The sequence below is a fragment of the Temnothorax curvispinosus genome, unplaced genomic scaffold (assembly GCF_003070985.1).
Source record: "Temnothorax curvispinosus isolate PA1 unplaced genomic scaffold, ASM307098v1 QBEX01010743.1, whole genome shotgun sequence".
Classification (NCBI taxonomy): Eukaryota; Metazoa; Arthropoda; class Insecta; order Hymenoptera; family Formicidae; genus Temnothorax; species Temnothorax curvispinosus.
This window is the reverse complement of record NW_020220523.1, coordinates 305,916-331,033: the sequence shown is the minus strand read 5'-3', so window position 1 is coordinate 331,033 and position 25,118 is coordinate 305,916. Positions and strand designations below refer to the sequence as shown.

Below are 25,118 nucleotides of genomic sequence, written 5' to 3'. Positions count from 1 at the left end.
TTCGTTTTCGCTGCACTTCTGAACTAGTGCAATAAGTTAGAATGAAAGAAAGTATATTTGTTTCATTCTAACTTATTGCACTAGTTCAGAAGTGCAGCGAAAACGAACAGGCCAATTATGTCCTAGATTTATATCTCTTATTTATACATATATCTAAATGTACATACTAAATTAAACGAACACCATTAACCGATAAGCATATCGTATAGACAGCGTATGTTATTCTGAGACTTGTATTTAATAAAAATTTTGTCGAAGAACTCAGCTCCAACCAGTTTTGAGATATATGATACGGTTTAATAAGCAGATCTTAAGAATTAATTACATACTCATTACGTTATATTTGCATTCGCAATTTGATTAAGAAACTCATCAGACGAAGCTTGTTTTGAGACACAACCTGAGGTTTCTTTCTCGCTGTTCAATATTTAGAAAAAAGATGGTATGTATATTAAAAATTTTTTAATATCTTATAACATTTTTCCAAAGATGACTTTAAAAAACAATTGTTTAAATACGATCACTTAAAATAAAACACTAGAAATTCATAAACAGCTTTTTGAAGCGCTCAAATTAATTATGTTATTCTTTGTCATGATATTTTTGTATTTTATAAAGATGATGCTGAATGTGGTGCTTTATTTTAAGTGATCGTATTTAAATAAATATTTTTCTTGTATTGCGTAAATTGATTTAATAAAATAGCAATTTCTCAGGTAATACTTTAAAGGATAGTCAAAAATTATAAACACAAAAAATAGCTTGCTCACAAATGAAGTATATGTATATTTATTACGTGATCATTAATTGCATAATGCATAGATTATTTTTTAAAACAGAAAACGTAACTCATATTAATATATTATTCGGTTATTACGCATGGAACGTTTCGCGCGATAAAACGTAGCATATTTCGAAATGATCAGCGAAATTGCTAGCAGCGTCCATAGCATCGATAAAGTGACGTTCTAAGCTTCGCAAGATAGTTTCTCTATTCAATTAACTTCTTCCGTTGGCGAAATTATTAACGTCGGAAATTTGCATTTTACGAACGCGCTTATGCGCTCATCCTCCGCGAATATAAGCGCAAAGGGAAAATCGATGGAATTTTTACCCTACAATTTCTATTTGTACAAGGATTGTATTAAATTAATGGAACAGATTCGATAAAAAATGGCTGTAATAATTGGATAAGATTTTCGGAATGATTTATTCTGGGTGTTTTCCGTTATTATTAAAATTTGGAAATGTAAAAGTTAATGAATTTTTCTCAACCGGGTTTTTAATCCAAGCAACTTTTATATTCTGCTTGAGGACGTTGTATTCAATATCGTACTTTAATATAAATCACACACATATTTTTGTATGTATGTAAAATATTACTGTATTATTATTTTGTTTTTATTATTCGTGATACTATTTGATATTAGTAATATTCCATGCTATTATATTATATTATTTTATCACATCAACATCTTGGAATTAGAAGAATGATATGATTTTAAAAGTAAGAAGGAGAAGAATGTGTAATTCAGATCGAGCATAAAATATTCGTCCTTTTATGACCAGACCGCAGAATGACGTTCCAATTTCGAGAGAGGAAAACATTAAAATTTTCATTCTCTCATATGACGTGAATTATATGAACGTCGCTCATTTGTATTAAGTGGAATTAATGATCATTTATTTAGAAGATTTATTTTTATTATCACACACATTACAATTTATGCAACATAAAATATATTTAATTAAACATTAAATATATTTATCTTTACAAAATTACTGACGCAAATCTATCATTTTTTAATTTAGTGTTGAAAACCAACGTTTCTTCAGATTTATGATACGCATTATTTGTTCGTTCTACAATACTTTCACGAGTCAGTTGAGTTACAACCGAGATGGAGTTTCAACGATAATACGGAAACTGGCGCGTTGGGTTTTAACGCGACTATTAATCTCTTTGCAATTTTTATGTGGGGAATGTCAACGTGCTCCAAATGCTACGTGTATCGGAAAGAAACACGCGGAGTGTTAGCGGCGTCGATTTACGGCGAGATCTCGCGAACGAGGCGAATTCACACTATCGTCAGTGTTGATTAAAGGGATCATTAATTAACATACTTCTTTAATGGCCGGTCGATATTACTTTATAATTGGAGTTAATTTCCCCGCTTGCGGACTGTTGCTGCCAGCTACGGCGCAACTTCGGAAGATAAAATATTAAGTAGGGACGTGATTGAGGTGAGATTGCATGCCGGGAATACTTTTATAGTCCGCCGTACGAGATTTTTTTTTGCATTGTCGCTTAATGCACTTGTATGTCTCAAGATAAGATCTCCGTTTTGAGATTATTACAGTGGATTGAAATTTATATGTAACGTGCGCGTAAAAATTACTACTAATTGATGCTTCACACACGGTGTAATTTTACAATATCTTTATTATTATATATTCTTATTACATATTAAGAAAAAAATAAGATATTATTATCCTGTGAAACTGCTTCTCTTTCTTTTCTTAAATAACAATTGCGCAAACGCAATGTAAACTGACTATATGAAAGATAATAATCAATGACTAATAATTATTGATTTGCGCGAGTTTTAGAGATCGCGACGGTTTTTGTGGATTTCGGAACATCATTCATTTTCGTTCGAATTTTACGGTGATGAGAGACCCGGCAAGATTAATTTTCACGGTTACTCGATGTGCTCTCGCGGATAGAGCGGAGAAAACTCTCGGTAAAACTAGTTGCTCGGCAAAAACTAGATGCTATTCAAAGGCCGTTTGTAGCACGCACCGATGAGAGAGCAAGAGGACGGACGGGTTGCTCGTTCGCCCGTTCAGCAGTAGAATAGGAGTAAAATAAAGCGGATGCGTGCGCCGAGGCGACTCGGGAGGTTGGCCGCGGCGAGAAAAGAATGAATTTCAAGACAACCAGGACAAAATGATTTTACAAGGGAAGACCGCACGTGTCGTCGGTCTTAAAACCCTTTTTTATTAAATGAGATGCTCCTGCACGTAAAGAACGAGGTTTTCACCGTTTGCATTTTCATGCAAATCCTGAAAATTTTCCTGAAAATTGATATTGCATCTTTTAAAAATATTTATATAACGCATTTGTAAAAAACAAAGTATATTAATGTATCACTATTAAAGAATTAGGAAGACTGCTATATTTCTAGGAAAATAGATATCTAAACGTTCTTAAAGCAGATTTATAAAAAAATTAACTTTTTCTATGTACTTGACTAATTCACGTCTACTTACTAAATAATTGGTCGGTACTGTGTCAATCGCGTATCTTTTTCAGGTTGCAATATTTTATTCATCAAATAGTCTAGTTCTAGAAAGAGACAAGAAAGTTAATACTGCTAAAACTGTCCAGACATATGTCACATCAGTAATTTCTATCTTTATTTAGAAAATGGAAATTGTGCTAAAAATCTCTGACCCAATTTTTACTTACATGATATTTTATGCACGCTTACATTAAAATTGGATATTCAAAAGATGTGCTATTAATATATTTTTCTGCGTGAATTTATAATATATTATATATATATAATTGTCACGGATGAATTATATTGACTGCACATTATGTATGTCACGAAAAAGATAGTGTGCGTGTTTATTATAAAAATATAAAATAACGCGAAGATCTACAAGATTAACTTTAGTCAGATTTTCAGATGAATTTCTCTTCTCATTTTCTGACATTTCTACCAACACTTTCGCGGTAATACTGGCAAAAATAATTGCACCCTGCTCCGAGGACGACATAATCAGAATGCAAGGAGCCCGGCATTAAATTGCAACATTATAATAATCCCGTAATGTAGAGTACGCTGGCCAACAGAGTGGCATTATAAAGCGTGTCGTATTAACCGGTCGTAAACGAAACAGAGCACGGCTTAAAGTCCATCGCGTGGATGCTGCGCGAAGGAATATCAGTCGTCGTCGCTGTACCGTCGTGGTCGTCCTCGTTGCGAACATTTGAATATGCACGGGTTATTTAACCGGTTCGGTAACACAACGACATAACGTAAAACAACGAGTCCGGACTCGTCCAACGATCCGATCCGGCTTGTGGAAAAGCGATTAGTTATAGCAACGTCCCATGTCTGGTCACGCTGTTTTTTAACTTTCGCGTCCTGTCGTCGTTGCACCTGTCGTCCTATCATCCTCGTGCTATCACAACACGCAATCTTACCGTCTTGTCGATACACTACACGTCTTAATTATATCTACGGAATGCCACAGCTGTTTCTTTTTCATCGATAAAATCATCCTTATTAATCCGACATAGATTTATTTAATAATTTTATTCACATTTTTCCTTCTAAATTGATTTTTCTTTTCTTGAATAAGAAATTCTAGTGGACATCTATTTGGACGTTAATTTCGTGAATATTAATAAATTTAAAATATCGCAACCGTATGTATTTCGAGTTTAATTCCAATATGATAAACACACACCGCTATCGAGAATCTTTTGCGATGTTATGATCTGCGTGGCCGAGCGGTAATTTAATTATCTTCGAGGGTGTTTTCTACCGCATTGATAAAACGGTTACGATCGATACCCCGGCAAATCGTTATTGGCATCGTTACGGTCAGTTCACTCGCCTTTGGTGCCTACTGATAGTATCGACACAGTTTCTTTCCTGCGGCGAAGAAAGACTGGAACTTCGATTAAGGAGGTTCTACAGGTACTCTCTAGTCAGTTGAGAGATGAAGAGAAAATCTTCAAATTCGTCGATTCTAAGTATTCATAAAATATTTTCGTGAATTTTGATGACGTTAGAGCTTATATCATACCCATATTAGTCGAAGCGAGGAATAATTAAAAATATCGTGTAAGTGCTCGTTTGACTCTGGCGGCTTATAATGGAAGAAAATGTGGTAACGTCGCGAACTTGACAGTTCTGCTCATATGACCGTGGTTATTTCACAATTTCACATAATTCTAGAGCGAGTACTTCTCCGTAAGCGCTCGTAAACGTTAGGTGCTTAAGTTTGAGGTGCTGTCATACTGTGGTGCTGTACTGGCTGTACACTTTTCGCGCGGGTACAGTCGCTGCGACATTGCCAAATCTCCCTTGTTATTCGAAGCACGCTACGTGAACTGTGATATGGCCTGTTTCAATAGCCAATATCACAAAATTTTACGCGATAACCCTTGTTTTTCTCGATATTTCTGAAAAGGTTAGATTAAGATCTATAAGAGCTCCGTTTTTTGAATCTTTGGTAGGTCGCCTTTATATAATTAATATCTCGTTTCCTGTCTCCAAGAGCCCCTCTGCCATATGTAGCTTATGTTAAAAACTGTGATTTCAAAATTCATTTTTGCAAATTTTTACACGGTAACCGATGCTAAAATTTTTCGAGCACTTTTCTCGCATCTCAATTTATACGTCCATAAAGTTTTTTCCAATTTTTAGATACATCCATTATCTGTAGAACCTCCTTAACGATTGCACGAGTGCACCGTAGCGTAGAGCGATTCGTTTCCTCGAACCAGCCCTGGCCTTCCTCCTCTTTGGAGGACTAATCATAAATCTCGTATTTTCCTTTTGCCTCGATGTGCGTACACTCACTTGTCACATATTGCGCGATTGCGTGGCTGCGATAAGAGGGGCGTTACTAGAGACACAATAAATATTACGCAGAGAGAGACGAAGACAGAGAGAGGAATCGGTTTATTATTCCGAGGCGGGCACTAGATATATATAATAAAGCAGAACGTCATCATAATAAAACAGTAATGCAGCACACAAGATTCTTAATAAAATACAGTAAATATTTAAAATTGTTAGGAGGAAATGATAAATATAAATAAGCAAATTGCATCTAGTAAACATGCAAAGGATTAAAATGTACCATTATCGCGTGTGTTAATTAAAATATTTGAATGATATGACGTTAAATGTCATAACATTAATAGTGGTATAATGTATAAGATTGTATATATATACCGAAAATGATAGTCATGCACCAGCAGTTTTATCATATATGTATATACGAGCGTATATTAAAACAAAAACAAATTTAATCAAGCGTTTAGCTTTGCATATCAGGAATATTTAAGCAAAATATATATTGAATATATTTTTAGGAAATCATAAATTTTTCTCTTGTTAATATGCTGTGAGTTTGTTTCATGTATTATTTGAGAAAAATCATTTCCATATTAAAACGAAAAGGACATGCAGGATCCTTTTAAGAAATTACGGGGCCACCACGAGAGCATTTGTTGCGTCACGACCAGATATAAAACTATGTAGGAGCTGTCAAAGGGTTAAAAACTGCGAGGGGTGGGCAATGAACCTTGAGCCACTACCCCGTACACGTGTTTTTCCTATCTCGGAGCGAGCGGAGCGGCGATTAGCGAGCGGGAGGCTCGTTTTTCTCCTATCTAGCCGCCCGTTCGTTTTTTCTTCCTTTTCCACACACGCGCTCGCGCTCCGCCAGGACTCGTTCCGCGACGAGAGCCCCTCAGCTCACCTGTGACGCGCTCGCGAGCGCCGGGGAAGCACGCATGGTTGAATCGCCTAAGTGCACCTATGGTGGAACTCCAGTTCCTTGGTCGACCCACCTACCTACCACATAAACTCCTCACCATGACGCGCGCACATCGGTTCCTCCGCTTCTTCCTTCTTCTTCTGCTTCTCCTTCTCTTCCTCCTCCTCTCCCACAACGTATTTTCTCACGGGCACCGTTGTGTGTCCACCGTCGTGTCCTCGGTCAATGGAATTCGCCCTGAAAGTCGTAGACTTACCATTCCTCATCATGAGCCATACCACCAATCTCGTTTCCCATCGCGACGACGCCGACGTACCTATATGCGACCGCTATATTTCCCGCGTTTTGCGTGTTTCCTTTGCGACTGTGTTACCGTTAGGAAAGCGCAGATATGTAATTCGTTGATTTAATCGGATGTTATCTTAGCATGCACGCATGAGTCTCTCATGTTTGTAGCTGATAATAAATGACATTAGCTTTTAGCACATTCTGTTGATTTAAAGAAGCACAGTTATATTTTATGTACTTTATTCGATAATAGACACAAATGTAAACAAAACGATTATTCTGCAGAGCATGTTTAAACAATTCATGCGTCTAAATTCAATGCTTTCTAAATAGTTTCTAAAAATAGAATTTTAATCTTCAAATTACGCGTGCTGTCACGAATGAGAGCCTGCCATCAAGCCTTTTGCCGAACGCAATTTCTTCGCCCACTCGGGAAATTTGTCGGGCATTGCGGACGCCCACGCGATAGTAACGACGAGAGTAAAGCCGAACGACAATAAGGCATCCTATCGATCCTCCAACGCGGCGGCGGACGACGGCGAGAACCGCGAGATACGAGACACGCAAAATCTCTATCTCCCTCCACGACGTCGGATTATTATCGTCACCGGCAGATACTCAAACGGTTGGCGAATATTATGATCGCCTACGTGAGTTTGCGACACGGGGGGGAGGGGGGAATTCGCAGCGGAATAAACAGCGACTGTTTCTGTGACCGTTGGTACATACGGAATAACTGCTGCTGGGAGCACTCACGCTGCATATCCAGACGCATATCATTTTAAGAACTGTATAGCAGCACTTTGAGAATTCCACGAGCAATCTATAAATAAGTAACGTTAAGCGATAAGTAACGTTAAGTTTTCTCGGCGATCCTTGGGATCGTTAATCGTGTGAATCGTTCTTACGACATCAACGGGATTAAAGAAATTCTTAACTTAGGTGTTGCTGCGCGCGTATCTTCTGCACAATCTCCATTACCGTTTCTTTAATCCTATTTCTAGCTTTCGAGCGCATTACTCCTTCGACCGCCGGGTTAACCAAGATTCTTTTGTACGATAAGTTTGTTTGAACTTGAATTATAGAGATTACTTAAAAAAGTCAAATTAAGAAAAATTTCAAAGTATCTTTTCAAACTCAATTCGGTATTGAGCGTGTATAAGGGTAAGAACCTAAAGGAAAAAACTTCGGAAAAATGCAAATGTTGAAGTAGGACAGATATCTGTCCCGGTTCTTCGTTGCAGAGGACAAGAAGTATACCTGAAGACTAATCTAAATTTATGGATGGAGAAGTTGCTCTACTCTATAAGTATAAGTAACGTGCTTGTTATAACTTATCTTAACTATGATAATGAGACTACCACTCCCCCTGTTTTGATAAAATAATGGCTTACTTCAACTTTCTAAATACGTTCAATAAGTGCAATGAGATGAGAATTTCAAGTGGAAAATAAAGTAAAGTACATTACTGAACACTGACTAAATACATAAACTGCAGTAATTCTTTTCAGAAACATTTAATCAGAATTTTTTCAATGTGTCGTTTATTCAGTTTTCATTTGTTATAAAATTGAATAATTATATTAAAGAATAAATTTTTTCTTTTATTCTCACGAGTGCTATCAACATCCCTATCAGTTTTTCAGTATTGTGCGTGCATCCCTTTTTCGAACGACGAGTATTGCGATAGAACGCGGGTTTGCGTTGCGAGGTTCTCGATGAGGGTCGCCGATAACTTCGACGAGTAAAGTCAACATCGAACGCGACAGCGTATGGTGGCGTCAAACGAATTCGCCATCCTGGAACCTTCGACGCACATTTCCCACGTGTTCGTTGTGCGTACCGTGGTAACGAGCGGGCGATAAAGGACGAGGAGAGTGCGTAAAGCGCATAGAGAAGCGGCCGAAGGGTCGAAGGGACGATGGCGAACGAGCGGCATCATCGGACGTCACGGCGGATACTTCCGATGACGTCGTGCCGTCCGCCCGATAGCGAACCGGTTAAATTGGATGCGAATGCTATTGCCGCGATATCCCGTCGGAATCAGAAAAGCGAGAATTGCGTGGGGGTTTAATTCCAGCGATACCCCGAAGAGAGGAGCGATACGGTGCGAAACTGCATAACGGCAGTATCGACGGGAAGGATGCTAGGAATGTCGGGAGGATCGGTTTTGCACTGATTGTGAAATCCGGATTGTCAGCCGCGTTAATAACGCGTTAGTAAATCGGGAAGTATAAGAAGCGTGAAATTTATTGTTTTATATTTATATGATGCACAGCAGATTTTGATGTAAAGTATAGTCTTTTATTTGTAGATTGCTCAACATTAATTTTGATGATTTATTTTCTTAATAAATTTGATGAATCGCCATCTTTCTTAACAATCTTTAGATTTTCAACATTATTGTTGTGGTTTTCTGATCCTTAAGACGCTCTTTATTTTTAATTTATAAATAATATTAATTTGTCAACATTTTTGTTAGCAAAGATATGGATTCTAAGTTGCTGAAGAATCAGTACATGAATTTTCTTTTAATTAACATACTAATCAACAGCATTCTAAATTAACTATCTGACGACACTATTTGCGTTCCAAGGGAGATTAGAACTTGAACACGTTACAACGACTATTAGCGATAACTTCTTCCATGATGAAGCACAAGCAGCGAAACTTGTGAGCGAAATGGAGAAATAACAGCACTGTATATACGAAAGTTATATAAGGTCTGCATAATAACGCCGTGCTATTATCATGGAAAATGGAACATTCTTGTCCGTTATAATATTCCCGTAATTTATATTCAAAGATTTCAAAGAAGTGTATTGCGTAATAAACGTGATATATATTGTCCCGAGAAATTTTCGCCGCGAGTATTTTTTATTAGCGGTGGCGATTATTAACATGAAGAAAAAGATCGCAATTTGTAATACATTTTACGTTGTATTACATATATTACTTTGTAACCACTGTCAGACGGAGTTACTCAAACTTTCCTTAGGAATATCATTTACTCACATGTACACATGCAATCTTGTAACGCGCGTTTCACGCGCCTCCGCGCGAGCATAATCAGGCTCGATAGCAGAAATCGATAGTGGCTGCGAGCGGCCATCAAGTCGACCGCGAAAGGGGTAAGCACGGCAGGTATATGTGGTTTGTTAAAAATCCCGCATCGACAAGCACCGGCTGCGGAGTGGATATCGGCTCGGCCGCGTTCGCCTGAATCGTCGCGCTCGTCGAGAAACAAGTTCGCCGAGGAAAAGGGAAGAGTCGAGGGAAAATATAGGAAACGACTGAAGCGCATATACGCGCGATATCGGCTCTGATGTTGCTCGACGACTTTCGATCGATTCACGCGAATCGGCACGTTGTCATCCGGCTTTACAGCTCTATGCTAAATTCCGTATTTGGAAGTAACGGCCGCCAGCGGAAGATCGGCCTGGCATGGTACGCGCGTGCAAAAACCAACGTAATTATAGATCCCGAATCGAGCGCGGCGAGCGAGAAAATTTATGTGAAAGGAAATTTTCAGAGTGTCTGAAACCGAAGCAGCAGAATTGACGGTTGGGCGTAACTGAAATCCGCTTTCTGCCAATAACAGTCGCGAGTCCTTATCCGCTGATTGATCTCAGACGCACCGAGAAGCAAGATGGTAATCCACGCCGTCGCGTCGAGACGATGATCCATCGTGACGGTTAAACCTGACGGATAGGATAGAGTAGACAAATGTGTGCGAACTTCGCATTTTCAACCGCGACAAGATTTTTACTTTTCTCGTTCTGCGAGCGAAATAAGACGCAAATAACTGTTACACTCCCTTCAGACATCTGCAGCTAAGAAATTGAGTTACAATATACATGCCACTGCGTGTATATCGTATACTGACTATCACGTTACGCTATAATAATCGAATTGCAAAGCAAAGCAGGAATCAAGAATCGAGCGAACAATTTTTTACAAATATTGCCTGATGGATGGCGCTCATTTGCAAGAGTGATAGGGCAGTGAATCGCGAAGCTATTATACTAATTAAAATCTGTTATCTTCAATATGAAGCTGTAAATCGCGACCGTGAGATCTAATTAATTCCGATACGTATTAGAAATGTATCAAACGTGCAATAGGAACGTGTTAAGCCGTCTCGTACGGTAAAGACAATAATCAATAGTGTTTGAATGTTGAGTTGCACACGGGCTGACCGAGGTAGGAATTAAACGAGTAGAGTCAGGCTGGTGCCTCTTCATCTTCGCCCGAGCCGACTTTCCCCGATCACCGCAAAGGCCGCTCGATTTGCTCTTATCTCCACTGTGCCCCACATTCCGATAATGATTCTACGCAATCGGCAACCACTAATCTGTGTTTCGATCGCGTCTTTTTTTCCGCTTTTCAACGTGCATTGCAGCGTGTTATTACTGGCGGTGGAAATCTCGCCGAACCATAAAGCAAGTGTTCTCGATGTTCAGATTTTTCCTTCTTTTCTTCCTTCGAATCACGGGCCTTAATTCACCCCGCACTGCTGCCTTGAAGTAAAGTTATTTCTCGTTCAAATTGTCGCTCGTAACTGATGCAGGTTTCGTTGATACAAAGTCGTAAGAACGGAAGTGATACGTCAAGTGAATGAGAACAAAATTTTATGACGTACAAAATGAACTTTTTGAATTATCTTGAATAAGAAAAGATTCTAACTCTTTTTTTTTCTAAATATTTTTTAGAACTTATCGAGTTTATTATAAACCAGAAGTCACGTGTATATCTAATTTGAAAATACGAAGATATGAAATTGATTAAAGAATATTATTAAAATATGTTCTGTGTTTATTAACTTAATTAATTTTACTAACAGAAACAATTAAATATTCAATATTAAATCTCCGATTTAATCATTGTTATACTGAACGCATATTGAATAAATTACAAGAACATATAATAAAAAACAAGAACAAAAAATAATAAAATGATAAAAAAATAAAAAATAATAAAAACTACAATATTTTCGTGACAGAAATAATAGATATTATAGATTGATATGTATTCTTACAGATAAGTTGTTTTCTTTCAACTATTTTTATTGTGGATTAAATTGTTGACAAATTGACCGATTAAAGTTTGTCAAGCGAGAAATTAACAATTGTTTTTTTACTTGAAAATCGGGCGAGTCGTCGTTGTTAAGCATGTCTGGGAATGATTAAACTTCGTCTAACTTTTTGCGTTTATGCTTCATAACTTCGTTAAGTTATTAAGCTCACGAAAGGAATTATAAGAGAGAATTTCTCACAAACTCCTATTAATCCCTAAACCATAGAGAAGCATCCGGCTAAGAAACTTTAGATCCCACCCCGATTTAACATAAAGAACTATATTTAGAAGAGATGACATATTTAGAACCACACGCCGTGCACTCCAATTTCACCAAGGCGTCATAACTGTATCGACTTCAGTTCCATAGAATATAAACTATATATTTTTCTGTTTTACATATTCACAAAAAATAAAAAAAAAGAGATTATTGATTCACTTGAAAAACACGATGAGCTTCGGCACGAAGGCTCGAGCGAGCTGCTGATACGGGAAAAACGAAAATTCGTCGTAAAGTTCGTCTGAAGTTTGTGCGTTCCTTCAGGCTGCGAATCTAACGATCGGCGATCGAGAGATCGCGGTAGCGGAGGCGAGGCAGCTTGATATTCGTCGGATGCGCGTCGCGGAGCCCGGCCGCGTATGAGCGCGGAATAAATTATCCCGGTGAGTCGGTCCGGTCCCTCCTGCGATCTCTCTTCGCCTCTCTCCCTTTTCAACCACACATCGTTCTCTCTCTCTCCCTCTCCCTCTCTCTCCGTCTGACTATCTTATTCCGCCTGCTCCGGCAATCACTCCCCGGTTGTCGTTCGTTCATCTCTCCCCGTCTCGCTCGCTCCCACCGCCGGAGTGTCTATAATGACTCCTCGTGGTGGGACGATACCGGAAGTGAAGTCAGAACGGCGGAACCACGACGTTCACTCAATGGAAAGTTTGAGCTCCACCGGCGCGGGCTCCTCTAAGGTGGCTTATACTTACACGCTCGCTCTCCCGTGCGCGCCAAAGAAAATCCGCTTCTTTCGACGCGCGGTGCGCTCGGCATTCGCGCGTACGCGAGTCACGCGCGAGCAGCTCTCGAGGAAAAGTCTCGCGTCGATATCTCGTCTTCGAGGTGAATCATTGAAAGTGCGGCATTTCGAAGAGAGCTAATTGGATACTCGGGAGTGAAAGCTCTAGGATTTCGAGATGTTAATATTCGGACGGACATCCAGGAAGATTGAGAGAAGAACAAAGGACCGGGGAAAAATAATCCGAAAATCCAGAAGCAATAATGTGAACTGATGAGGAACTGAATTACAAGTAGATGAGAATCAGTTTAATTTGGTGTGCCGTGGAGTTTTATCGAGATCGAGGAATAAGAATAAAAATTGGATGTCTACGGATTTGATTTAAAAGAATAAGTGAATGGGGTGGAGCTCGCCAATTGATTTCTGTTATTGTTATACGCGCGGAAGTTGCCTATTCTGATCGAAGAAATTTCGATCGAATGCTAAACTTGGAGAGAAGATGGATGATAGATCGTTCAATCAGAAAGAAAATTTGCAACTGAATTAATGAAGAATAAAAATATCTAGGAGAAGCATCTATTTGAAATTGCATTATCGTGGCAAACAAAGTACATTTTATTGTGAAGCGCCGGAAGTCTCGGGGAGCAGCAAATAACATCGTCGAGTAATCAAGGCAGCGGTTGAATAAATTGGATCGGTTGGGGATATTACAAGAAGAGGGAGAGAAAAAGGACGGTTGAAAAAGGACGCACGAGGAAAGTCGCCATTAAGCTATATGGCAAAGAAAAAGCTTCCTTCCCGCGAAAAAGAAAGGAAACGATAAATTTGCGGGAGACGTTGTACATTAACTTCCATTTCGGAGGCAATGCGCGAAAATTTGAAAGTGTCGTATTCGTGATATATTATCCGCAGTCTCGTCTGAAAAATCGAAGAAAACGATCGACACACCGTTCCGCAATTTTCTCCTCGAGGCAAATACGCCGAACATTTCGGTTCGTCAGCGCAAATTTTTTCGTGGAAAACCCGTTGAACGAGGAAATTTAATCCGTAGTCGACTTCAAATGCGTTCTCTTTTCATGCGCAACCGCATGAAGAATTGAGGAATTTTCACTGCGCCGAACAATAAGCATTTTCGCGTGAAAGTGACAAGATGATGACGGCCTTTGAGAAAAAAGAAGATCCTGTGATTTTCGTGGGCGAGACAAAAGGTCTGGTCTGTGAAACGGAAGTCCGTCGCGAGGAAGAATGCTAATTAACCCAATTCCTCCCGGAGTTGCGTTAACAAACCGGCGTACATTTTAATTCGTTGTATTTATCACCCGGCGTTTCCTTAATTACAGTGAAATCATTGTCTCGTGCATCAATTACAAAAAAGGCGCGCGGAATCATAAATATAAATTAGCGTGTCTCAACGAGTAAAGCAGTCTCCGTGCGAAGAAATTAGCGAAACTAATTTGAGATAAACTGCCGCAACGTCTTAATGAAGGAGAACTAATGAACTTTGTAATCTTATAAAGTGCTCGGCGTGTCCGACGCGCGACAGCTGGCAGTCTGTCATCGCCGGTGCTCCTTCTCGTGTAAAACAAAGAATTTGCTGATGTGCGACGAAAAGACTTTCAATTTGTACAAGAAATCGCGTCTTGGGTGGTCCTCAAATCTCGGTCATCATTCGCACTTCTTTTCTCGCGAACAACACAGTATGCTTTTTTTATCATTTGCGAGCCAGTATAAGTCTTAAATCATAAACTGACGATTATAGTGATCGACCCCGAACATGGGCGAGAGGATTTTACCTAAGAACGCCCATTATCCGAGGCGACACGCAGGTTGAACGGACGTGGGGCTTGTCATTGTCGATAATTCGTTCACTAGGGTGACCATCGAGGGTGAAAACAGGAGACTCGAAATTTGTGAAAGTATTCGTCAGAGATGGTCAGCCAACACGCGATGGCCACCACCGTCCGCAAAGTTAAGCAGGAGAATCGTCTCAGGCGGCAGAATCAGAGCCAAGGTACACATAAACACACGCTGGTTTCTCGCGAGCGTTGGTCTCTCGCTAACAGACAATTCACGTTCTTCAAGAACGTAGATTCATAATGCAACCTGCACGTTCTTATCTCCAAGGAGACCTTAATCGCGATCTAGTTACGCCCGAAACGCATATATTGAATTAACGCGGAGTAGTTAGAGCGTAACAGAAATATAATACGACGTTAATAACGAACCATACATATACGTGTGCTGTACAACGATCATTCTGCTGTAATTGCATTGAAAATATTATGAGACTTTAGTGCGTAAAATGTCGAGGGAAACGAGCGAGAGATTGGGAGAGCGAGGAGGAAATATATTTACGAGCGTAGACTTAGCGCGCAGTAATCATACTTTAGCTAGTATCTTATCCCGAGTCATTGAATTATCTTATTCACGGACTTTATGCACTTTGATATTTTATCGAATGAACGACCGGCTTACGTAAATATTACTGAGCGAAATTTTCCTGGTATTTAAATGAAAATGTAGCTTATGTTTTTTTATTTACGAACAAATCCTTATTTATAAAGAAAAGATTCTTAATATAGTTTTACGTGAATCTATGTATAATACATAGCAATTTCCTAGGCATGTCTTTCATTTGAATAAGTTGTTTAACACATTCATGTCAGGCTCACAGATGCTTCAGGATGTGTCGTGGCGATGAATATATTAATATTTATTTCACCCTTCTTATATGTATATATATATATATATATATATATATATATATATATACACACATACACATTTTCTTTACCAATTTTATCTTGCATTAATGTATGACACCAAAATTGACAATTAAAAGTAAAAGAGTAATGTTAATTAAAAGCGTTAAAAAGCAACGTTATTATCCTATGTAAATAATCTTATTAATTTACATAAAATTTTCAACACTGTAAAGTATAATTTGGCCAAGCCGCCACGTCTGGATTCGTTGCATTCGTAACTTCTCTTTCGACACATTTTTAACTTAATTTAAATTAATAAGTTTTATATCGGAGCCAAAATGTTAAAAGTGATTACGTATTTTCTCTCGTACTTCATCACAGATGAAGAGGGGCCTTACAAGCCAGTGCCACCACCGAAACCGGTGTCGAACAATCAGAAGAATCAGGACGTTCAGCAGGACGAACACCGGGAGCAGCCGGTAGCCGACCGTCCATCATTGCGTACGACTTCCGGTCCGGAAAGGACCAACGTCTCCGAGGACGGGCAAGTTCGTAGTGCAGCCGGGCAGCCCTTCGCACCAGAATACAGGATGCCACCCTTGTACGGGGAGGAGCAGAGTTCGGGTCAGGCTCAACAGGCGGCCAGTTTGCAAACTCATAGCAGCAAGTTCCCGGTAAGTGTGATAATGCACGTGAACGATGAAATTATAGCACCCATTATTTTTGTCAATCACTTTCTCGCCGTGATTTCCGACATTTTTTTGGAAAACTATAATTGCAAAGCATCATAAAAGTCTTATTATTTTATTAATCTCTTTTTTTTTCTTATTTCTACTTATAGTAATAATTAAAACAGAATGCATTTGTGGGAAAATATATTATGGAATCATATTTTTATTACATAAATTTTGTATTATGTTTTAATTTTTAAAAATATGACACTCGAATATATTCGATACGAAGATATGAGATAATGATCATTTTCGACATAAATAAAACAGCCAAAAACGGATAAAATGTCCGATGGATATAAAAGTATAGATACAATTTATTGACATTATCGACATTTTTTTTACTTTATAACAGAGTATAAATCAAATTACAATAGATGTATTATCTTGTTTTCTTTCAATGACATAATTTCGTGATATGAAATTAATAAGCTACAAAGATTATGAGATTGAGACATAAAATGCTCTTAATAATAATACTAAAAATTGAAGCCGTGATATTATTTTGGTCGGCTTAATTTTGCAAATTATTAAAAACAATAAATTTTAATATCGTCGATATATTTAAATGGCGCGTCGATATTTTTTACGAATCAATTCCATTTGTATATACAATAGCGTAAAAGTTTCGAAACCGCACCGGTTGGTTAAAGTCTACTTTCTCGTGTATAGAAAACTTCTTTATTTAACTTTTCGAACTGGTACTCACCTGGGGCCAGTGTACCTTCGCTCAACGAACAGGTCACTAATTATCCTACGAGGGCGAGCACAACACCTTGCTCGCTTTATGTCGCCCTATATGTACCAGGAACAATGAAACGAAAAGAACCGAGCGACGCCGCGACGCATAATGTAGGGTAGGCAATGGTGACTCTAAATCTTTGCTGTCTCGCGGCATATACTTTTTTTTTACACTCCTACTGAATGCATCTTTTTACATTCTAGTCGTGTATCTGCATTTCGTAATGATTTTTTCTCTCTCTGTTATACCCGCTTTCAACGGTATTTTTTACTCTGCTAAAAATTTTATTAAAACGGATACGCCCCATTATGGCTGACACGCGTTCGCTTGTTTGCGCGTTGAAAAATTAAAGCGTCTATGGTCGTATATGGTGCTTTTGATAAATGAAATTTTGCATCTGGTAAATAGAGAGAAAATTTCATTACTGTTCTCAACGACTTTCCATTTAATTATATTTCTTTGTATAAAGAGGATATTCATGTATAATTTTTTAATAAAAATAACAGTATAGGTGATAATGATATACAATATTTGTTGCGATGACGCTTTAAATTATTTGCTGCTTTTGAGTAGCTTGAATTAGGGTAATTTGTGTATGCTCATGAACGAAATAATTAACGAGCCATCGAGCGCATTAATTTCAAACGCAACCAAAATTGATGAAAATTGATTAGAGACATTGATGGATGTCTTTATAATCAAATGCGCGTTTGCAATAGCTGTATAAAATGTTGAAAGAAAAAATTTTTACATTTAACAACCGTATTTGTTTATTAATTTAAAAAGTCAATTCTTAAAAAAATAGAGAATATTCAGAAAATCACAAAACTCTCAAAAATAGTAAAATAATTTGTTTAATTATTTTCTTGAAATTTTAGGTCTTTTTAAAATTATTAAAATACGCTGATTATAAAATACATTGTTTAAATAGATCTTAATTTTTAATTTAAATTTTTAATTTAATATTTTATATCGGAATATATTAAATGTAAAAAATATAATAGCAGACGACTTCTCTTGAAGCTCTCTAAGGAGAAAATTACTTCAGATTTATTAATAAATTCGTTATTAAAATGAAAGTTGCAGATTCTAGGACATCTAATACACGTTCGCGATAGCAAGTTAGACTTTCTTTCCCTCGAAGGTTATTTATAGCTGCCATCGCGCTTACGCTTTCGATCGGACGCTCGTTAATTGTAGAAACTTCGGTATAGTGTCGCGATTTCCCGCTGGTGTTTTCATGTAATTACCAAGCCGGTGTGCGCCTGATGACGCGACGAATACGTCCGACTGTCTGAATAAGGAGATTCTAGGAGTGCGTTTCGATGCGTCTTCTTGCGGAGGCCGGAATTAAGTACAATAAGAAGAAACGAGTAGAATTTACAATGTTACGCTTTATTCAGCATAAAAGGTCAGGTTTTCTAGAATTATACTAGATTTCCTGGACACGATGAAACCGGGCTCAATTATAACGCCGCTACGAGAAAATCGCGAGAAATACCATAGTACATTTTTACTAACAGACGGTTAAAACTCACATTTCTACGCATTAATTCGGACGAATATTCAGTCACACATTTTTTCTATCAGTTTAAATCTGGAAGCGTATTTGAGTGATGAGTTCTGTACCTGATTGCTTTATCTCGTGCTCTATCTCGGTCATCAATTATTATCACGTTATTATCTCCCCATTGACGTGCGTAATTCATTTTTAATTTCTAATTTTTCCCATTGTCTATCGAGACTTATCTCTTGATTCTCGTCGCCTGACCTTAGCCAATTCCGGTTAATTAGCTGAGCGTATACTCGCGTAATCACGCGGCACGAATGGCGCGCGTTGATCTTCCGCGTTCGACGTTAGGAATTAGCACGCGGTCCATGGAGAAATCTTCGGTAACAGTTCGTTGTACGCTAGTTACGTTGTTCTTGGGAAGGTTCTCAGAGGTTCTCCATCGAGACAAAGGGGGCATCATACGCGCGTACCGTTCGCCGGAAGTCGGGTAAGGGGGCTTTACTCGCGATAGCCGTTTAGATACGCACCGCATTTCTCCGCAAGAATCGGCACGACCGCAGGTGAGAATAAATCGGGGCAATCCAACGTCTTACGCTTCGCTCTTTGCCATTACAGTCGGTGCCTTTATTGCCAATTCCCCACACTGTTGTTGGCTCGCGTGACGTCATATACGCACGAATACGGGCTTGTCCGATCGAAGAAGAAAATTCGAAAAGCAGCGTAGCCCATCACGCTGATTGACCAGAATATCCGATCGCGAGTCAACGTTAATTAACTCTTTTTAGTTAAATATTATCATGTCGCGATCAATTGTTCTATAACGTTTTAATTATCGCGTGGCATAAAAGCCTACGGACTCTGCGAATTAATTTTCCTTTGACAGGGAAAGAGATTATATTCTCGAGTTTGGATCGTTGCTTTCTGCTTTAGAACAAAAATTCAATTAAAATATGGAACATTCTATGTAATGAATTGAATAGACTAAAATAATTTTGACAAACTTCTGCATCTGATGGATGAGCTTTGCAAGATCAATGAAATTTTAATATAACTTTTTATTTATTATGCTTTCTTATTCCATATCAAATAACTCAATAATTAAATGTTGGATCAAAATTCTAAAAAGGGGTATAATTGCTTTGATAAAAGAAATAATCTGACTTTATGCATTCTTTGTTTTAATTGTAATTTGAAAAGCATTGATTTTATTTATCTCGGATTAACTATATAGACTATGTAGAATATATCATACGCAACGTATCTAGAACGTATATATTTGATTAAGACTTCAAGATACAAGTTTAAGGGTACTGGAATGTCTGTTCCACATGCGAACAACAATAGCGATCACGTTCGAGATTATTGCCACTAAAGGAACCACCGTAAAAAAGACCCGTCTCTTCCATCAAAGATTCAATGTCTCTTAAGTGCCGGGGCACAAGAGCCCCGTAGTTAGGAGGCAATTCAATATCAGTGCTGCAGGTGCAGTCGTTCGGGATTTCTATCACATCCTATTATCATCCCCGGAAGGCGCGAATCGATCGGTATTTTTATTCGCGAGCTCACGCCCCGACGCACCGCGTTACGCGCCTTCTCGTTCCTCGACGCCGCCGCCGTTCCTCTATTAGCACGCTTTATTTCTTCCGCAAAACATCGCCACTCCGTCGTGCCTCGAGCTTTTTTTATAATCCAGCTTTATGACGCAATATACCGCCGCGCGCGTATACGCGTGTAGCGCGCGCGCGCGTGTGTGTGCGCTTGTCGATGTGTGACGTCACTTTCTGTCGACCACCTTACGGGAGATGCCGATGTAACTATACTAGGTCTTTTTCGAAAGAGAAAAATACGCAGTCATTTGGATTACTTCCAAGAGAAAGAGCAAGAAAAAGAATGTAGGTATGAAGAAAATTACGTTGCGTACATTTCACAAGTTTTCCGATAAATCTCTTCGTTCTGTATTTTCGCTACACGCTTTACATTAAATATCGTCGCTTTATTCTTATTGTTTCTGCAAACAATCCAGAATCATATTCACTATTAAATACGCGAAAATTACGGACTTTTAACAAACGCATGTTTTTATTAATTTTTAATTTGCGTTGTTAGCACAGTTGATAAATATTTTTGATTATATCGATTCTGAAATTATACTTGTATAAAGCCTACTGTCCCATTTTCGTTCTCGAATAATGCACGAATCATATATTAAAAAAGCAAATGTATTTATAAATTATTCACTGGAAAATTAACTTATCTCCACCGAAACATTAATCGCGGTGAATTGTTATCTTATCTTTTAGGCAATAATTATAGATGATTTGTAAGAAACTTAGAGGTGAGCTAGTTTTTTTTTTTTTACGATGTTTATATACAGAATGCATATATCACGTTTGCTTACTTTATTATACATTCATACACGATAAAAATACATTCGTACATCGCCGTCAGAGAATCGCATATTTATAGATATCGGCGTTGTTTGAAGCAAATGAATGTATTACATTCGGAGCTCGGAGCGTGGAATTTTCTGCAAACGCTTACGTTTTTTCGCTCTTCTCGCCGCGGTCTCTCACGAAAATTCGTTACTGAATATTCTAGATTGGACGTGTCGCGAGAACGATTAACAGTCTAATCTGTTTAATACCGTGCAACAAGACTTGCGCAATTATCGTTGTATTCCGACGCGATCAACGAACGGGAGTCGAGGAGTCTCGGCGGGGAAGTAATCCTCGTACGAGACCGCCGCACGAACTTCCGTACGTGCACGTACGCGAGCACGTAGTTATGTATCCGCAAGCGTGATTATGCACGGGGCTTACCTTAGCCGCGTGTATTTATTTTCCGCGGCAGTAGCTCGTTTCATCACGCTTGCTTTCTTCCGAGCGCGATGCCCGTCGCTGGGTCTGCGGCCGATGCCTGGCCATTGCCTGGCCGATGTTGCAGCCAGTTTAGTTCAGTGACACCTACTCCGCAACGTGCGTTATTACGCGCACGCAACGCAAACGCACACGTCGCGCACGACGCGCGGCCTGTGCACGCACTTTGCGTATCATCCGTTGCCGTGCGTGCGAACTCGTGCTCCGACACGAATGCTCCGCCTGGCGTGGACACGGCCGAGAAAGCCGCGCACGGAAAATCTCTCGGCACGACGATGGCCGGTCTGCGTCTGCGGGCTACTATATCGTCCGTTTGTTTTTGCTCTGTTTACCTAGGCGCAGTTTACAGTGCGCCTCTCAGGGCGCGCTCGGTTGCGCGCGAGCTAAGAAAAGAAGCCTACCGGCAGATTAATTTGCTTTAACGCGTCAATTATCGTTGCAAAAGCAATTTGAAGAAATTGCGAGATTAGAAATTAGGATATAAAAATTAAAAATAAGAATTGCTGAGAGAAACAGAGCGTAGTTTTATTTATACACGCGCCAAGAAAATGTAATTAATAACGATCTGATAATTTGCTTTAATATGTTAATTGAAGGTAATTTTATAAAAATTGCACATTCGAAAATTGTAGCATTAAGAAACGTTTAAATTAAAAGCGAATGGAGGTTACATGACAGAAGCGCGAGCGTTTATATTACGCAACTAAATTACAATAATTTATGCTAAATCCTTCGATACTCTGTCAATTAATTCATCTTAATTTGGGGATCATCGCTGAATGAACAAGCAGCTTGTTCAATGGAATTTTAATTAATGGGATTTAGGAAATATTCAATGAAGGTTTCCTGAATAATGCTATTTGCAGAAAGATATACATAATTATTCTATAGGTAAACGATAATTCCGGTCTTCTTTGATTGCAGATCGAACGCGAGTTGATCCTGTCATCGGGAGACAAGAATTCCAAGATCCCCATTCTTCACGAGTACAAACAGAGAACTTCCGGAAGAGTCGCCATCGCACCGGATGCGCCGATCAAGCAACAGGCCTGGGTTCAGGAGGTAAGTCTGATTCTCTTCGATAATTCACGGTGAATAAACCGCACTGACTTCTTCGCGCTGTCCCTTCCGGATAATAGCGGCTAGCGTGTAACGAGATGCTTGGGTTAGTTAGAAATTTATTGTTAGTCCATTTTTTTCTTTTCCTGTATTTATCGCATATCTGCGTTCTCTTATTATTTTAGTATAAACGCGATGTATGTATATAACAGTAAATGTTAGTTTAACAATCTAATGGATCGTTACGTTCATCGAAGTTGATAAACTTCTGACGGTAGCTGGTGTGACGAAGTTTTCGTCCCACTTTGAGGACGGCTCTATTGTCTGACGATCATTACGAAATCCCTCGATTAATCGGGCGTCACGTGCGTGCAACGTTACGTACATGTGCCACCTACGCGAACGTCAATAGGCGTCAGAAACACGCGTGTTAGGCGGTCTCTTTTCCGGTTATATATTGATAACTTAAGAGATGGGTGTGGAAATTGAATTGCCGGACCGAAAGGTAATAGATCTGGTCTTTTGCACATTTTTTATGAATTACTATATTGATCTTTAATACGTATTGTTCTATTTATTTCCATACTTCCTCATACCTTTCTTTATTTTATTAATATGCTTTGAAATTTCATACATTTATATATTTTAATTTATTATGTCATATTTATTAAGAAAAAATTACGCGAGGATTTACTTTTCTTGAAACGCATATTTTTACAGCAAATTACATTTTTCTATTAATATCAATGTAATATACATAATGTAACAGTAAATTAGTTGATTTAATTTAATTAACTCGAATTAAAGCTGTATTTTTTAATTTAATATCTCCAAGTTCGGATTCGTTACTAGTTAGGAATGAAACATCTTCGTGATCGTACTTGGAGTAAATTACATCCTGCATGATCACCATCGGTGAGATTTGCGTTAACGACCATGAGAAAGAGAGACAACATTCCTTGGGTGGTATGACATTCCCGTGTACAAAAACAAGACGGCCTTAACAGTTACACGCCCATAACATACTATAAGTACGCCGCGAATCGGTCTTTTCTGTTTACGAGATTGCGCGCAGGGTAAACTGTGCAGTTAGTCGGTCCTCGGATAGTCGTTGGCCGGTTCCATTGATCCTAAAGATGCTCGCTTATGGTATGCTTCGGGCGATCAGCTCTGAAACAGTGATTGTGCAGCTCGCGTATACCCTGCGTGTGCCGACGACGCAATAAATACCAATAAATACAGGTATTCTCTCAGCATGGATATTGCGCCCATTTTATGACTGACTAGTCAACTTCATCGCTAAATTATCTCGATCTGCGCGGCGTAAAAATTAATAAATTTTCCGCTAACTTTCCAGAAATTCTCTAATCCTTATAATGGCAAAAATTTTCTTCTTATATTTACATCTCTTATAAGGCGGCCCTCGGGAATTTCTTCATTAAGTTGTTTTTTTTTTTTTTCATTCTTAAAATATTCTTATAATATCGTCACGGAGAATGCCGCCGTTGAATTTAGCGAAGGCGAGAAAGGAGTATCCACTTGACTCGCCGTAGATTACGATACAAATATCACGCGAGCGGAGCGCGCACCGAAGGGATCGCCTTTCCGCGATTTCGCACGTAGCCGATACGCTCCGGCGTGCAGAATGGCCAACTTTCGTTGCCTTTCGAATTACTTAAACCTACTTTACATAATACACATCATCGTGCGAGACGACACTTAATCAGTGCCGAACGTGTTCTGCGGCGGCGCCGTGCCAAGCATGATCGAGGCACACCGTATAGACCCATCACATAGCTCGTAAACCTATTTCCAGCGCTCTCCGAAACCGGGTGTTACTAACTTTGAGGATTCCGCATAAGTAAATTTTTCTCTACTTCTGTGGAAGCCACGTGTTGTAGCTTTCAGCCTTGTTTTCTCTTTTTCACGTCACGTATACGGCCGTCCCTGCTTTGAAGCTACAGTTTCGCTGTGAAAGTTTCTTCTTCAACGTGAAAACGGATTGAGAAGTTCGACTCCAAAAAAGAGCGTGCGTAAAGGGTGCAGAATGTAGCATTATTTTCCGTTCTCTCTTTTAATTTTTTTCTGTTTTCTTAAAGCACTACTTTATATTTTACATCATACTTTATATATTACTTTACATCATAATTTCTTTCTAAAAAATATAAAGAGAGAGTTTTAGATTTTCAATTGCAGTCATTTATTTTAGTAATATAGAAGACAATGAAGAATACAGTCCATATTCTTTCAATTTTTAATGTAAGATATCTTTGTTTTTGTCATACAATGTAATTGGGTTCCGTTCGTTTATCTTACTTTAGCTCCTTCAGTTTGGAAGGGTCTCTTATATAAAGGACATTCAAACGCGTCATCGGGGAGCCGTGATTTTTCGAGGCGTAGCGCGCCGCGTACGAAAAACTCGGCTTTTATCTCTCGCACGGCTGTAATCCCGGCACGGTATCAACGTGGCCATAAGTCAGAGAGCCTTTTCCGTATGCGCGATGCGTGTCCGCGGGGCCCTATGCGGCCGTTGTTATTCCAGGCGCATCTTTCTTCCCGAGAACCGTAGAATTCAGTGCGTTAACTTCGAAATTCC

The 25,118-nt window shown here is 38.9% G+C and overlaps 1 protein-coding gene across 3 annotated transcripts in view; it reads left to right on the top strand.

The window, feature by feature from the left end:
• Positions 1–25,118, top strand: part of LOC112460710 — a 69,113-nt gene that overhangs the window by 30,416 nt on the left and 13,579 nt on the right. For 2 of the 3 annotated variants that reach the window (XM_025025522.1, XM_025025525.1), the window contains exons 4-5: positions 15,983–16,275; positions 22,388–22,525. In XM_025025522.1, the coding sequence (XP_024881290.1) occupies positions 15,983–16,275; positions 22,388–22,525 (431 nt within the window). Of the gene's footprint in view, positions 1–12,834; positions 14,908–15,982; positions 16,276–22,387; positions 22,526–25,118 lie in introns of those variants that run through there. The other variant, XM_025025524.1, reaches the window with a different exon arrangement.